The sequence below is a fragment of the Nelumbo nucifera genome, chromosome 1, assembly GCF_055504915.1.
Source record: "Nelumbo nucifera cultivar China Antique chromosome 1, China Antique-T2T, whole genome shotgun sequence".
In the NCBI taxonomy this organism is placed as follows: Eukaryota; Viridiplantae; Streptophyta; class Magnoliopsida; order Proteales; family Nelumbonaceae; genus Nelumbo; species Nelumbo nucifera.
In genome coordinates this window covers 13,209,977-13,224,103 of record NC_142649.1, presented here as the reverse complement: position 1 = coordinate 13,224,103, position 14,127 = coordinate 13,209,977, and the positions used below count along the sequence as shown (strand labels likewise).

Genomic DNA, 14,127 nt, shown 5'->3' with positions numbered 1-14,127 from the left:
TGTCCCAAGAGAAGTATGTTGATGATTTGTTAAGGTTTTATATGTCAACATGTAAACACCTAGTTACTCTTATTGCTATCAATGAAAAGTTATTAAAGGAAGACGGAGCAGAATTAGTAGATGCATCAAATATACAGAAGCATTGTTGGTTCCTTGATTTATCTCACCAACACAAGGCCAAATATTGTTCTTGTTGTGACTATTATTTCAAGATACATGAACAAGCCAAGTTCATTTTAGGGCAACAAAGAGAATACTCATATATGTGGAAGGAACCAAGAACTTTGGGCTGAAATATGAAAGTGAAAATGACTGCAAGCTGGTTAGATTTTCAGACAATGATTGGGCTAGTTCCATAGATGACCGAAAAAGCACAGTTGGATATATTTGCTCTTTGGGAAGTAAAATGATCTCTTGGTCATCTAAGAAGCAAAATACTGTGACACTTTCTTTAGTTGAAATAGAATACATTTCAGCCACTGGTGCATATTATGAAGCAATTTGACTTAGAAGACTTTTGAAAGACCTTCAATTTGTGCAAGATGGCCCAACTACAATTTACTATGACAATACTTCAGCTATTGCAATGACAAAAAATCCAGCTTTTCATGGAAGAACAAAGCACATTGAGCTAAGACACCACTTCATCATAAAGTCAACTGAGAAATGAGAGATTGAATTGAAGTTCATCAAGTTTGAAGATCAAATTAAGAGGGGGTGTTGAAAAGTAAGAATGGTAATTTTGTAATGTTAAGTGGGTTGTCTTAGGACTTGGGAGCTGAAAGGTCTAAAGTGTAAGAGTAAAACTCATTTATATATCTTGTAATTTAAAACATTTTGTAAAAAAAGAGCTCAAGAAGCTAAGAACAAAGTAAAACCCAAAACTCTACGTTGGCTTTTCATCTTCTTCTCTTCTTCTCCTCATTCTATATTCCTTTTTCTCTTGTATAGATTTTTTGGTTCTTCCTTTGATTTTTACCACCACACTCCCATTTTTCCAATAGGAGACCTTCTTTCAACTTGAGGAGCATCATCCTTTCAATCTCTATGCAGCCCAGAAATACATGTTTGTTGGATAAATAGGGTTTTATGGTCTCAAGATATATAAAAACCCAAAAAACAAAACCCGACAAAGAAGTTGAACGGAAGTAGGGCTACAACCACTAGAACCAGAACTACTATTACTAAGGCCCATGATTGGTTACTAAGATGCAATACCTCAATCAATTGGATTTCTCTTGCCTTAAACTTACCCAACTAGGCATATTTAAACTTAAAAAGAATGTGTACCTTTCCAATCCCTTTTGTGTTCTTCCTAATGCTTCCTTTTTTTCTTTTAAGAATTATGTTGTATTGGAAAAGAAAAGGATACAAAAGACTAGGATGAAAGCTAAGTATAGGTCTAAAAGTGCCAAGAGAAAAGATAAATCTGCTGCCCTATGGAGTTTTTTTATTTCTCATCTTTGGAGTTTCAATTTATTAGAAAGCTCAGAGTCAAGTCTGTAAGGACATAAGTTGCATGAAAAATCAAACACCTGCCCATCAATACGGACAATGAAAAGGGGACTTTAAGTGGGCAGTTAGGACTTAAACTCTCTCCAAATTAGCTCCAAATTTTAGGGGATTTCAAATTAGAAATTTAAATTTGAAATATGATCAAGGTTTAAAATTTCGATATGATACACCCGATACGGGGCGTATCGTATCATATCTTTTAAAAACAGATACAGGATACGCATGGAAATCGTGTGTATCATCCTTTTTCATGCGTATCGAACCTGTATCGGGGGCGTATCGGGGCATACCGAAGGTGTATCGGAGGTGTATTAGAGATGTATCAGGATGTATCGGTAGCGTATTGACGAAAAAAATACAGCCAAATACCGAAAAAAAAAATAAAGGGGAAAAGTAAGATTCTTTCACCCCCCAAATGACTCTAAAACTCTAAACGTTATTCTTAGAGTGCTAAATTTGCAAAATTTTGCAAGAAACAAGTGTGAATCGTTATTCTTTTTTAAGATTTTTCAAAATTTTAAAAATATGGTAAAGAATAGGTAATTTTTTTTCAAATTTTTATAATATTTTATGATTTCCTTTTTCTTGAATGTATAAATTTATGTTAATCTATATTTCTTAGATCCAAAATCACATTTTTTGTGTTATCTATAGATTTATGGAAATTTCATGAGATATTTGGGGAAAACATAAATTAACAAAAAATTTGAAAATATAATTTTTTCTCTGCGTATAAAGACTAAATATGTTTTAGATCTATAGATTTATCTATCATATCCATATAGCAATTGAAATTTCTTCTGTAATAATTTTTAATTTTTTATATTTTTAGAATAAAAATAAATAATAATTAATTATATTTTATCGGTTGATCACAATAATTGAAATTTCTTTTTTAATATTTTTTATTTTTATATTTATAGAATTAAAAAATAAATAATTAACTAATTATTTTTATCATTTGATCATAATGATTGAATATATTTTAATTCTATGGATCATCTATTATATATTCCATAAGGCAATTGAAATTTCTTCTTTAATAAATATTTTTTGAATATATTTTGTAATGCTTATTTATTTTTTATATATTTTGAAAATAAATAATAAATAATAAATAACTATTAAGTATATTTTCACTTAGAAGTTGTGTTAATGCATATTTTATGGTTGGATAAGAGAGTTAGTTTTTTCCCATCCATTAAACATTAAAACTTAAGAATTATAATTTATAAATTATAGTTAAGTATAGGATTTTTAATGAAATTATAATTAACTACAATATATTTCTTCATAAAACCATTAAAATATATTAATTTAATGTATATACACCTCATTTAGGTTTTATATTTAGTGTTGTTACGTATTTTTATGATTTATTAAAGTATTTATAGTGTTTCAAAGTGTATCTATGCGCATCTTAGTTTTTCTCCAATACACATGCATATCCAAGGCATATCTCGATACGTCTCTTAAAATTGTCTTTCTAATACACTTGGCGTTTCTGATACTCTAAACCTTGAATATGATCCCATTTAATTAGGCATAATGGACCTGTTAATTGAGAGAAAATAGGGAATTAAATCCCATTATTTTTGGAAAGTGAATCCGGAATTCCTACCCATGACAACTCTTTCCACACCTACCATATAACATCACAGCCACACATGGAAAACATCTCATCCTCTTACATGTTATTATGCACTGGGAGATGTTTCCAGTGCACAAAGGTAGTGTTTTGTGGGTAGGTATGGGTAGAGTTCTTGTAGGTAAGAGATCTGGAGTCTAGGAAGAGATTTCACATCTGCACCCCATAGAGCGCACCCCACAAACACACCATATGCACATCTAAACATGCATTGGGAACATCTCCCATATTTGTCATATGGGAGATATTCCCAATACACAGTTGGGATGTGCTGTGGGGTGTTTTGGGGCATGTTGGCATAGATGTGTATGTGTTCCAAAGTCAATACATCTACATTCTCTCCACCTCTGAACCTTCAACCTTTTGTGTGTATGTGTTCTTATCAACATTGTTTTTGAGAGAAGGAAAAGGATTGAGCCATTAAGAATCAAGGGGATAAAACAAGTCCTTGTGATCATTAAGTATTCATCATAGTGGTGATAGAAAACTTCATTTTGGTACTGAAAATTAGTGGTGCTTTGGCTCAAAACAACAAAGATCCTACTACGTTTTGCCGAAGGAGTCAAAAGCAAGCACAAGAGGGAGATGGGTTCATGTACATCAACTAGTGGTTATGGTGTTTGGATGTAATTACAATGATTTATTTATTTTATTCGGCCATGGCACTCACTAGTAAATCAGATACGATAGAAGCAGGTTTGAATTTTAATTTTATTTTGAGAATTTTATGTGATAAGTTGGGTGATATTTGGCATCCGTGATGATTTCCCAGAAATTGATGCCACATAGGATCCACACTAGAATTTGAAGAATCAATGATTTTTTTCTTGTTTGGTTGGCCGATTATATTGATTTCTGGAAAATCAGCCAAAAATCAATTGTTGAAATCGGCCCTTTTTAGGAATAACCTTTTCTAGGTGATTTCTTGATTTTTAATTGATTCCAATTTTTTGAGGATGACATGGCATTATATAATAACTCTAATACAAAAATAATCGGCCCTTGAAAATCAGTACCAAACAAAGTCAAAGCCAATTTCTCAAAAATTAGTTTACATATATGGTATAAATGATACCAAACAACAATTTTTTGATGATTTTCAAAAATCACTAATTGATTTCTGGAAAACCAGCAAGGAGAAATTATCATCCATGCCAAACAACACCTTAGTTTTGAAATACTAATAAGTAATGACTACTTTGTCGGATCTGGATATCCTACACAAATTCTTGCACTCCCAGTTGCAGGACGCCACGTTAGCATCAGAGCACGTGCATATTTCACATATAAAAGAAGATTAAGATTATAAAATGTCCCCGCTATCTTATTCCTTTGCTGGCTCAAGGTTTTCCACCTCCTCTCGAACTTCACCTGAGCACTAGCACACCACAGCCTAAGCAAATAAGCAGTTGTGTTAGGACATTGACTGCCGGCACCACCATCCTCCTCCACCGTGGCCTCCACTTCCACTGTCCACATCCGATTGTCCACCACCACCATCACAACTGAGTCCCAACACATATCGATCCTCCCCCACCAATTTTTCACATTAATCTTGTGAATTGACAACCTATGAAGCTACTCCTATTCCATACTTGTTTATTTCTCTTTCTAATGCACACTCAAGCTCAAGACCCCATTCTCAACTTTTACTCCCACTCCGTGAATTATACCTCCAGCAGCCAATTCGAGAAAAATCTGGTTAACCTTTTCTTCTCCTCCCTCATCTCTAATGGCTCGCAAAGGCTTCTTCAACACTAGTTCTGTTAGGCAACTTTGACACCATCTACTGACTTGTTCAGTGTAGAGGCGATATCTCCTTGGTTGGCTATCAAGGGCTGAGAGGTTAAGTGTAAGACCATTTAAGATAATACCTGATGGGCTAATCTTGCACCTGCCCACAGTCCCTGGGTTTTTATAAGATGGCTTGGCCCAGGGACCACTTAATGTAAGTGTTGGGCCCATAGGGTCCATACGATGGACTCAAGGGGTTCATTGAGTTTTTCAGTGAATTCGGCTGGGCCTTGTATTAAAGGCTAGGCCGAACCCATGTGGCTGGTGTGTAGATCAATGCTTGGGTCCCACGCCATACAAAGAAGCCCAACTGGGCAGCAGATTGGAAGCTAATTAAACACTGAACACTTAATGGGCCAAAAGCCCATTTCGAGGTGGGCTGATATGATCACCCATCCAAGGGGGCGAATTTTAGATTGAAGTTAGTAAAAGGATTGGGCTCTTAGCTCTATCCACTCTTAGAGACCAAATTCAAATCAGATTTGAATCTGGTAACCTCCTGATAAGATCAGGAGTAAGCTAACTCTATATGGGAAAGGGATTAAGATCATCCCCTATCCAAATACTGATTTGGATTGGAATAACTCCTAAGGAGGAGATTTCTTAATTAAGAAGAAAGGAGGAGATTTCGAACCAACTAAGAGGGAGAAATATCAGATTTCGAACCAAGCAAAATCGCAAGAAGGGTTCCTGCGATTTGAGATTAGATCTCATACTCTCCAGAAAAGAAAAACAGTTCAGCCTTTTTCGTTTCTGGAGATCTCCTCCTGCTGCCACCATCTACAATATTGCAAGATTCGATCTTTGCAGAAAAGAAAGTCAAGAAACCAGTTCTTGACATCAGTCTTGCAAGAAAGACTGAAAGAATTCAGTGTTTAGTACATCCAGGGGATTCTTGTGAAGGATCCAGTGTGTAGGACGCACCCTGCTGGTTCTTTTCCATCCACAGCTGTGTCATCTTCAGCAGGGGCAGATCTTGGAGCATTCTTTGGGCGTGAACACCAACTTTGGGAGATACTGCTTCTCCGGATCAGGTATAATCCTCCCATTTATCTTTTGGTACAGATCTGGTTTGATTAGGGTTCAAGTAGATCCTTGAATATTGTATTCTAAATTTAGGGAATATGATTCCCAGTTGGGAAAATGTAAGAAATTTTTGAAATTCGCCCACCCATTCCGCAACCTTTATGGCGTCCATTAGATGGATCCTACCATTCTTTCAAATCGGATACCATGAGACCTTATCCTCTATTTTATTCATTAATTAAATCTACCATTAATCTCTCAACGGGTTCAACCGGATATTGCTGCATTCGTTGGTGTATCATGTAACTGCACTCATAAAATCCCGGATGAAGGGAGCTGCTGTGGTTCATGTACATATGGTCATAAGTCTCTGGTTAACAAGCCAGTTAAACTCGGAAGTCTACCTATTAATATTACAGTTTTTACATGCAGAGTCCTTCTAGCACTTCCAACGCCTCAAACTCTTTAGCGGAAGAGCAAGACGAAGTCAACGCTCTTCCAACAATGAATGCGCCAGTATCATCTCGCACAACAATTCCAATTCCAGAAGCAGCACTGTTGTTTCAGTGGAAATATTAAAATTAAAAGATTGCTGGTAATGCTTTATTTCCTTGGAATCAATTCATGTAGATAACAACATACAATATTAAAATGCTCCGAGACATCGAACCAATTTGATGTACATCTCTCACTCAGAAACCTGGGTGTTTCCAACATCTATCTCTTACTTAAACGAGCAATACTTAATTCAATTTTCAGGAGAATCCAATCCTTCAGATTACCCAATAATTGAAAAAAAGCAAGCCTCCATGACCGCTTTAACAATAAACTGCCACAAACTAACCAGAAACCCACCACGAATCCTGGGGCCATGCTAATATAAAACCATTGCATCTTAGATTCAGACGTTTCATTGTCTCCGTTATCACCATCTCGGGACGCTGGACTTTGAGATGTTTTGCCATTCTCACAGTTTTTTGAAAGTGGCAACCCACAAAGATAGGGATTACCTGTATAAATGGATGAATCATCGAGTGTCTGGAGCTGGTTGCCTGATGGGATTCTCCCTGAAAGGTTGTTATAGGACAGGTTTAAGTGACTCAGGAAAGACAAGGAAGACAAGCTTTGGGGAATGTTACCTGAAAGATGGTTACTTGAGAGGTCAAGAGTTTCTAACCGTTTCAGGTTACCAATTTTTTCTGGGATCTTTCCAGTGAGATGATTCATGGATAAATTTAAGGTTTGCAGTCCTAAGAGGTTTGTAATTTCATCTGGAACATTTCCTGAAAGATTATTGCTCGAGAGGTCAATGCTCTTGATGTAGTCAAGATTTCCATCCATAAACCCATCTCCTGTATACTGTAATTCTTTTCCCTTTGTGACTACCATCATGGATTGGCGATATGATGAACCAGAAGCACACATGTAGGAGTTTAAATCAACAAAGGCACTCAAGTTGCCAAAGCATGATGGAATAAATCCCGATAGATTATTACGAGCGAGGTCCAAGAAATGAAGACAAGTAAAACCACACAATTGTTCAGGAATATTTCCACTGAACGAGTTTGATCGCAAACGTAGAAACATCAAGTCAAAACTGGTTTCTCCTATCCATGTTAGAAATTCTCCATAAAATCGGTTCTCACCAAGATTGAGGCCAAGCAACCCCTTGCAACTTCTTAATGATGGCAGTTCCCCATGGAAGCTATTGTTGCTCAGTACTAACCACTCAAGATTGATCAAAAGGCTAAATGAACTAGGAACCATACCAGTTAGACTATTATTTGCTAGGTCTAAAACCTGCAATTTCTGTAAATCCTTCCAATCCCTAGGGAGTTCTCCAGATAAAAGATTATTTGAGAGGATTAGAGTTTCTAATTGCTTCATTTTAGTAATGGAAGGGGGAATGCTACCACCTAACCGGTTCCATGAAAGATCTAACACATACAACAACGGCATTAAGTTACCAATGTCGGTTGGGATAGCTCCAGAAAAAAAATTACTGGAAAGGTATAGTGCAGTCAAATTAGCAGACAAAGGTTGGATTGGGCCCTCTAAGCAGTTGAAACTCAAATTAATAGAAGATTCTAAATGAAGCCTTAACGGGGTTGGCAGTTTTCCAGTTAAATGATTATTAGAGAGATCTAAGATTATCTGACGGTTTGAGAATAACTCCCAAAACCAATGGGGTATGGTGTCTGAAATACCAACATTTCTCAATGAAAGCAGAGAAAGTTGCTTTTGGGTTTGGAGCCATGTAGGAAACCTAGGATCCAGTTGTAAGTCACTGAAATCCAAAAGCTTGAGACTGAAAGGAGGAACCCAATCGTATGTGACTTTAAAAACCAGGGATTTGACTGAAGATGATGAAATGAGAAAAGTTTCTAATCTTGTAAGGTTCATAAGATGAAATTTTGAAATCACACCATTCCAAGAATTTTCACAAAGATCCAAGAAAACTAAATCTGAAAGCTCTCCAACATTTACTGGAATGGTTCCATTCATTTGATTATAGGAAAGATCTAGTTTTTTCAAGCATGATAAATTTCCAACGGATGTAGGCAAATTCCCGTAAAATAGATTTCCAGAAAGATCTAGTTCTTCCAAAGAAGAAAGATTGAAAATGGATGCTGGCAAACGACCACTAAATTGATTATAGCCCAAGTTTATTGTCTTTATCCTTCTATTATTGCATCTTGACAAACTGTCTACAAGTTTGGTTACCTCACCACCAATTCCGCTTTCTGATAGATCTAAACTCTGCAAATGGCATCCCCATGATATTGATGCTCCACCTCCAATGTCTAGGTTGTTTGACAAATTATGATATTGGGGATAATTGGAGCGGAAGTAAAGGTTAGAAAGGCTGCTAATATTAAGAAACCAGATAAGTACTGAAGTGTTCAAGGAGTTTGTAGAGAGGTCAAGAATTGAAAGAGATGTTAAATTAATAGAATGAGGGAGTAGAGGATAGTGAAGTTCACAAGAACTCAAGTGCAACTCAAGAAGGGAAGGAAGCATATTAATTGATTGTAGCCAGTATTTTCCTGCTGCTCTCATATTCATATATCCCATATGAAGATACGCCAAGGAAGAGAGACCAGGTAACCACTCAAGGTTGTCCACATTCAATTCATAATTACCAGAAAGGTCTAGATGACGCAAACTGGAAAGGTTTCCAAGTTGAGGAGGAATTGTTCCTCCAAATGAGGAACGAGAGAGGTTAAGATACCTCAACTTCTTGAGCGATCCGATGAAACTGGGGATGGGAATCCTACTAAAGTTGTTGTTACTGAAATCCATGTAAGTCAAGAATTCCAAATTGAGCAACGAAGGATTTATCTCACCGCCTAATGCTGACCTTTCATAAACTGCCAACTGATCATCATCTTCATCAGGAGGAATATCAGGAAGTTGAAAAGTGTTGCGGAGATTGAGCTGAACCACATGCCCGGTCTTGTAGCTACAACGGACACCTCCCCAACTACAACAATCTTCACCGACCCAAGAAGAGAGTCGGGCCGAATGATCTACGAGACCGTGTTTCAACTTGAGGAGTGCCATCCTTTCCAGTTCTATGCAGCCCAGGTTGACATCTTGGCTAGAAAAACAGGGCTTTATGGTCTCTAAATACAAAATCCCAGAAAATAAAACAAGACAAAGTAGTTGAAGGGAACTGGTGCTGGTGGTGCTACAACCACCACCACCACCAGAAGTAGAACTACTATTACTAAGACCCATATTTCAATCAACTCGATTTCTCTTGACTTCAATCTACCCAACTTCGTACATTTATACACAAAATGTTTCAGGTACCGCAAATACTGAAGTTGAAATACTATTGGGTCATGCTTAGGGATTGACTATATTTATGCTGATCAAAAGAGAATAAAAAAGTAATACATTACATTGCTTCAGGGCATATTGGGGAGGGGGTTGTTAAAAACTTAACGTTACTTCAATAACTTTTTCTTTCAGAAATATGTTAAGATATAAGAAAAAGATTTTATCTTCAAATTAAATATGCTCGGGAAATAAAATAACAGACTTTGCCCTCTTTGACTGACTCCTTACAATGAGAAAATTTCTTGGAAGGAACTGTTACGTTCCATACTAGTCCCAACATCCAAGAAGTTTACAACGAAAAACAAAAAATAAAAAATAAAACGAAAGATGAAAGATTTTTTCTACTTATTTTATTTTACATGAACTATTCAAGTCAAGTCAACAATTATTTTTAACAATGTCATGGTCTTATGGCCTCGTGGAGACTTCTTTTCTTCGCATGATGCATGTAGAATTGGATGAATTAATAAAGGGAGAATCGGCCAAAAAATCTTAAAAAAGAGTTGAGTTATAATAGTTTGCCATAAAATTAAAAAACTTCGTACTTCTATTTTTTATCATCTTTTGGCAGGACGTATATTACAAGGACCTTAAGTTTCAATTCAATCAATGAGAAACTTATAGTCTAAGTCTACATTAGTCAAAATTGCATGGGAAATCTAATACCTGCGCATTGCTCACACCTAGACTAGCCAGCTCACACGTAGATTTTAATTGGTGGAACATGCAAAATGATGGAAATATGAAATGATATATATATATATATATATATATATATATATATATATAGCTCAAATGAATCAAGACGGTAGTTGATGTAGCGCAATCCGCTCATTCCTATTTGACGGTGGCTTGGCTCTTAGCTGGCGAAGGAGAGCACCTGAAATGGAGAAGACAGTGAAGGATTCTCGGGGAGTTTGTCCAGCGGGAACACTCCGACGATTAACTTAGAACTCTGAGAGAGAATTACAGAGAATACAAGGAGAGCTAAGAGCGCAGATAGCGCGAAATCAATTACCTTTTCTCTCAGGGGGTTGGAGTCCTTATATAATGGTGTTCTGTCAAATCTGACATAACCACCTCTGATTCTCTATCGTAGCCGTTACTTGCCAGGGCTGCATAGGTCACTGTTATAGGGTACGGCTCTGTCATACGGGGGACACCTCTCAGGCTTGGCAGGCACGACGCCGCCTGGCGAGAGACGTGGGTGCAGGGCCCCAGGTTTGTCAGGTACGGATGTCAGGGAAGATCTTCCTGTGATACGCCGAGTTGTCTTCCTTTGAGCTACCTTGCACCGAGCTAGAGGTGCCATACTGAGGTTATTCTACCCGAGGCGGCCTACTTAGGCTTGTCGGAACAAATGTTAGGAGGATCCCGAGCTCACCCCGAAGTGCCTTGAGCTCAGGAGATCCCTGTCTTGTAGTACCTTGGTTTGGGATGCCTATGGAAGAATCTTAGCTCGGGGTGTTCCCTTCTTGAGGAGGAGCTTGGGGACTCCCTTACTTGGGAAGAGCTCGAAAGCTCCCTTACTATGTAGGAGCTCGGGGGCTCCTTTGCTTGGGAGGAGCTCGGGATAATCGGAGTGTCTTGAGCTCAGGAGATCCCTGTCTTGTAGTACCTTGGTTTGGGATGCCTATGGAAGAATCTTAGCTCGGGGTGTTCCCTTCTTGAGGAGGAGCTTGGGGACTCCCTTACTTGGGAAGAGCTCGAAAGCTCCCTTACTATGTAGGAGCTCGGGGGCTCCTTTGCTTGGGAGGAGCTCGGGATAATCGGAGTGTTACCCGGTGCCGAGCTGCCACGCTAGATTTTGGCGGACTGGTCGCGCTGAGCTGTCACTTATGCTGAGTCACGCCCACGAGTTCCCCTAATATGAGGTCGGGGCAAATCACCCTCCATCAATTGCCCCCCACTCCTCGAGCCAGGGGTCCTGACCTGGTGCGGGGAGTTCACGACGTGACGGGTGGATTTGGCCCAAAGTCCGGGCTGCCTCGTCAGAATTCGCCGGTCAATCCAGTTCATCGTTCGGCTCAACCAAGAATAACCCGGATCACGTACAGCTCACGCGCGGACGTGACATGATTTATAGACTCCGCGGACGTCAAAAATGCACTAAACTGATTTCACCTCGAGGGTCGCACAACTGGTTTTCTTAAGGGTCATTAGATCATCTTGATCTCGATCGTTGAATCTCGGGCATACCGGCTATAAATAGGGGGGGACCCCTGTCATTTTCCCTGCCATAAGCTCACTAGCGCTCGTCTTGAGGTCGCATCTAAGGTCTTCAGCTTGGGTTCTCCAATTCGTCTTTTTTCCTGTCGTTGTGTTCTTAGGTAAGTCTCCCTAGCTCCCTTCAGTTCGTTTCTAGTTTTTCTATTTCAGTTTCATAGCTCTCCTTTAGGCTATTTCCCAGTTCGTAGCTATGTCAGACCATAGCTTCGATAGTCAATTAGATGAGCCTGAGGTGGGTGCCCCGGCTCCAGTGGACAGTCTCCTAGACGAGCCCGAGGTGGGTACCTCGGCTCAAGTCAGTGCCTCTGAAGCACATTCTACCTACGAGGTGCGAAGGACCTCGGGTAACCCGGCATCCACCTCTAACCGAGGTCAGATACCAGACAAGTTCGGTCCTTCTACCATGACGGTAGACAGGCTAAGGAGCCTGATAGCCCGGTACAACCTTCCTAGGGAGTACTCCTACCATCTTCCCGCGGGCAACTTTCCCTAGGAGCACGGTCGTGACGAGATCATGGTTCTCGGGGAACAGCTCGCGGCTGGGCACCGCCTTCCGCTGTACCCTCTCATCGTTGAAGTGTTTAATCACTTCGATGTAACTATAGATCAGCTCCACCTGAACTCTGTCCGGAACGTGGTCGGTACATTTTCCCTTTGTTTCGACTACGCCCTCCCCCTTGATCTCGAAAATTTCTCCTCTATCTTATTGATAAAGAAGAATGCATCCAGCGTTCTCCCCGAGCACAGGTGGACCTACTATCTGTCCCCCTGCCCGGGCTTTAAGTTGTTGCACAAACTCCCTAGTAAAGTCTCGGCCTGGAAACGGGACTACTTCGTAGTTCGTAACACTACGGGGTGGCCCTTCCCTACTCACTAGAGGGTGGCCATTCAAGACCCCAGCATTAGGCTGGACAAGAAAACAAGTGAGATGCTTCAATCTTGGGCAGAGCTCGGCTTTGACTACAAGGACTATCTTTCCGAGAACAAGCTCATTGAGGCCGGTTTGAGTCCCGGTAGGTCGCCTTGTTTAGAGTTAGTATTTTTCTTTGGCAGTCAGTTTCTTTTTGGTAGTGTTACTGACGTCAGACTCTGTTGCTGGTCCTATGGAGCGACTCAGTGCCAAGAAGCTCTTCGGGAAGATGAACGGGAAAAAGAGGCGAGCTACAAAGAGAGCTTGTATCGAATCTCCATGGGCTCCTACTCTCGAGCCCGAGCTACCTGCTGATGCTCCAGTGATCGACTTGGAGGAGCTAGAGAGTCTTCCACCTCGGGGGCCTGAAGCGATTTCGGAGCTCGTCCTTGAGGCTTCAAAGCCCGCTCCCGAGGCCACTGCCGAGCCCGCTCTTGAGACCACCGCCACTACTTCGGGAAGTAGGGAATCAGCCTGGGGACCTGTCCGAAGTATTATGGACCCACAGTACAGCCTCCGAAAGAGCAAAGGGGCTGTGTGTGCTGATGTGCTAGCTCGCGGCCAAATCCACCGATTGGAGGGCGATGTGCTAGCTCAGAAAGAGCTAGTTACGTCGCTGATGTCAAAAAAGGAGGAGTGGTAATGCGAGAAGGAGTTGTTGCTGCGCGAGAAGGAAGAACTTCTACGTGAGAAGGGAGCTCTGAAGCGCCAGGTCGAGAACCTCGAGGCTGACGTTAAGGAGCGAACTGAGGCCCTCCTTGATGCCATGGAGGAGGCCAAAGTCAAGGTCATCCAAGACTACGTCATGTTCGAGGAGTTCGACGAGGTGATGGTGGATGCCTACCGCAAAGGCTTCAAGCTCAGTCGATGGTTGATCAAGCGCGAGTTCCCACAGCTCGATGTGAGCGTCATCACCACCTCGCGAATCACGGGAGAGGTAGCCTATGAAGCCGCCGAAGACCCGAACTCAGAAGTGGAGGAAGGTGAAGACATCGGGGAGGTCGGCGCTATAGACCATGCTACCGATCAGGCTGGCACATCTGCGGAAGCCCCGGGCAAGAAGTCCTCCAAGTAGTTCGAGTGATTCTTGTACTTTGAGCCTACGAGCTCAGTTTTTCCTTTTGTAAAACTTTTTTGTAAAGGAATTCATTTCGTAATG

The 14,127-nt window shown here is 40.3% G+C and overlaps 1 protein-coding gene across 1 annotated transcript; it reads right to left on the bottom strand.

The window, feature by feature from the left end:
* Positions 1-6,405: 6,405 nt before the first annotated feature.
* LOC104610341 (receptor-like protein EIX2) lies at positions 6,406-9,724 on the bottom strand. Its single transcript, XM_019199914.2, has 2 exons — positions 6,828-9,724; positions 6,406-6,538 (listed from the first exon to the last, which is right to left on the bottom strand). The coding sequence occupies exons 1-2, from the start codon at positions 9,722-9,724 to the stop codon at positions 6,406-6,408; spliced, it is 3,030 nt and encodes a 1,009-aa protein (XP_019055459.2).
* Between the last annotated feature and the right edge of the window lie 4,403 nt (positions 9,725-14,127).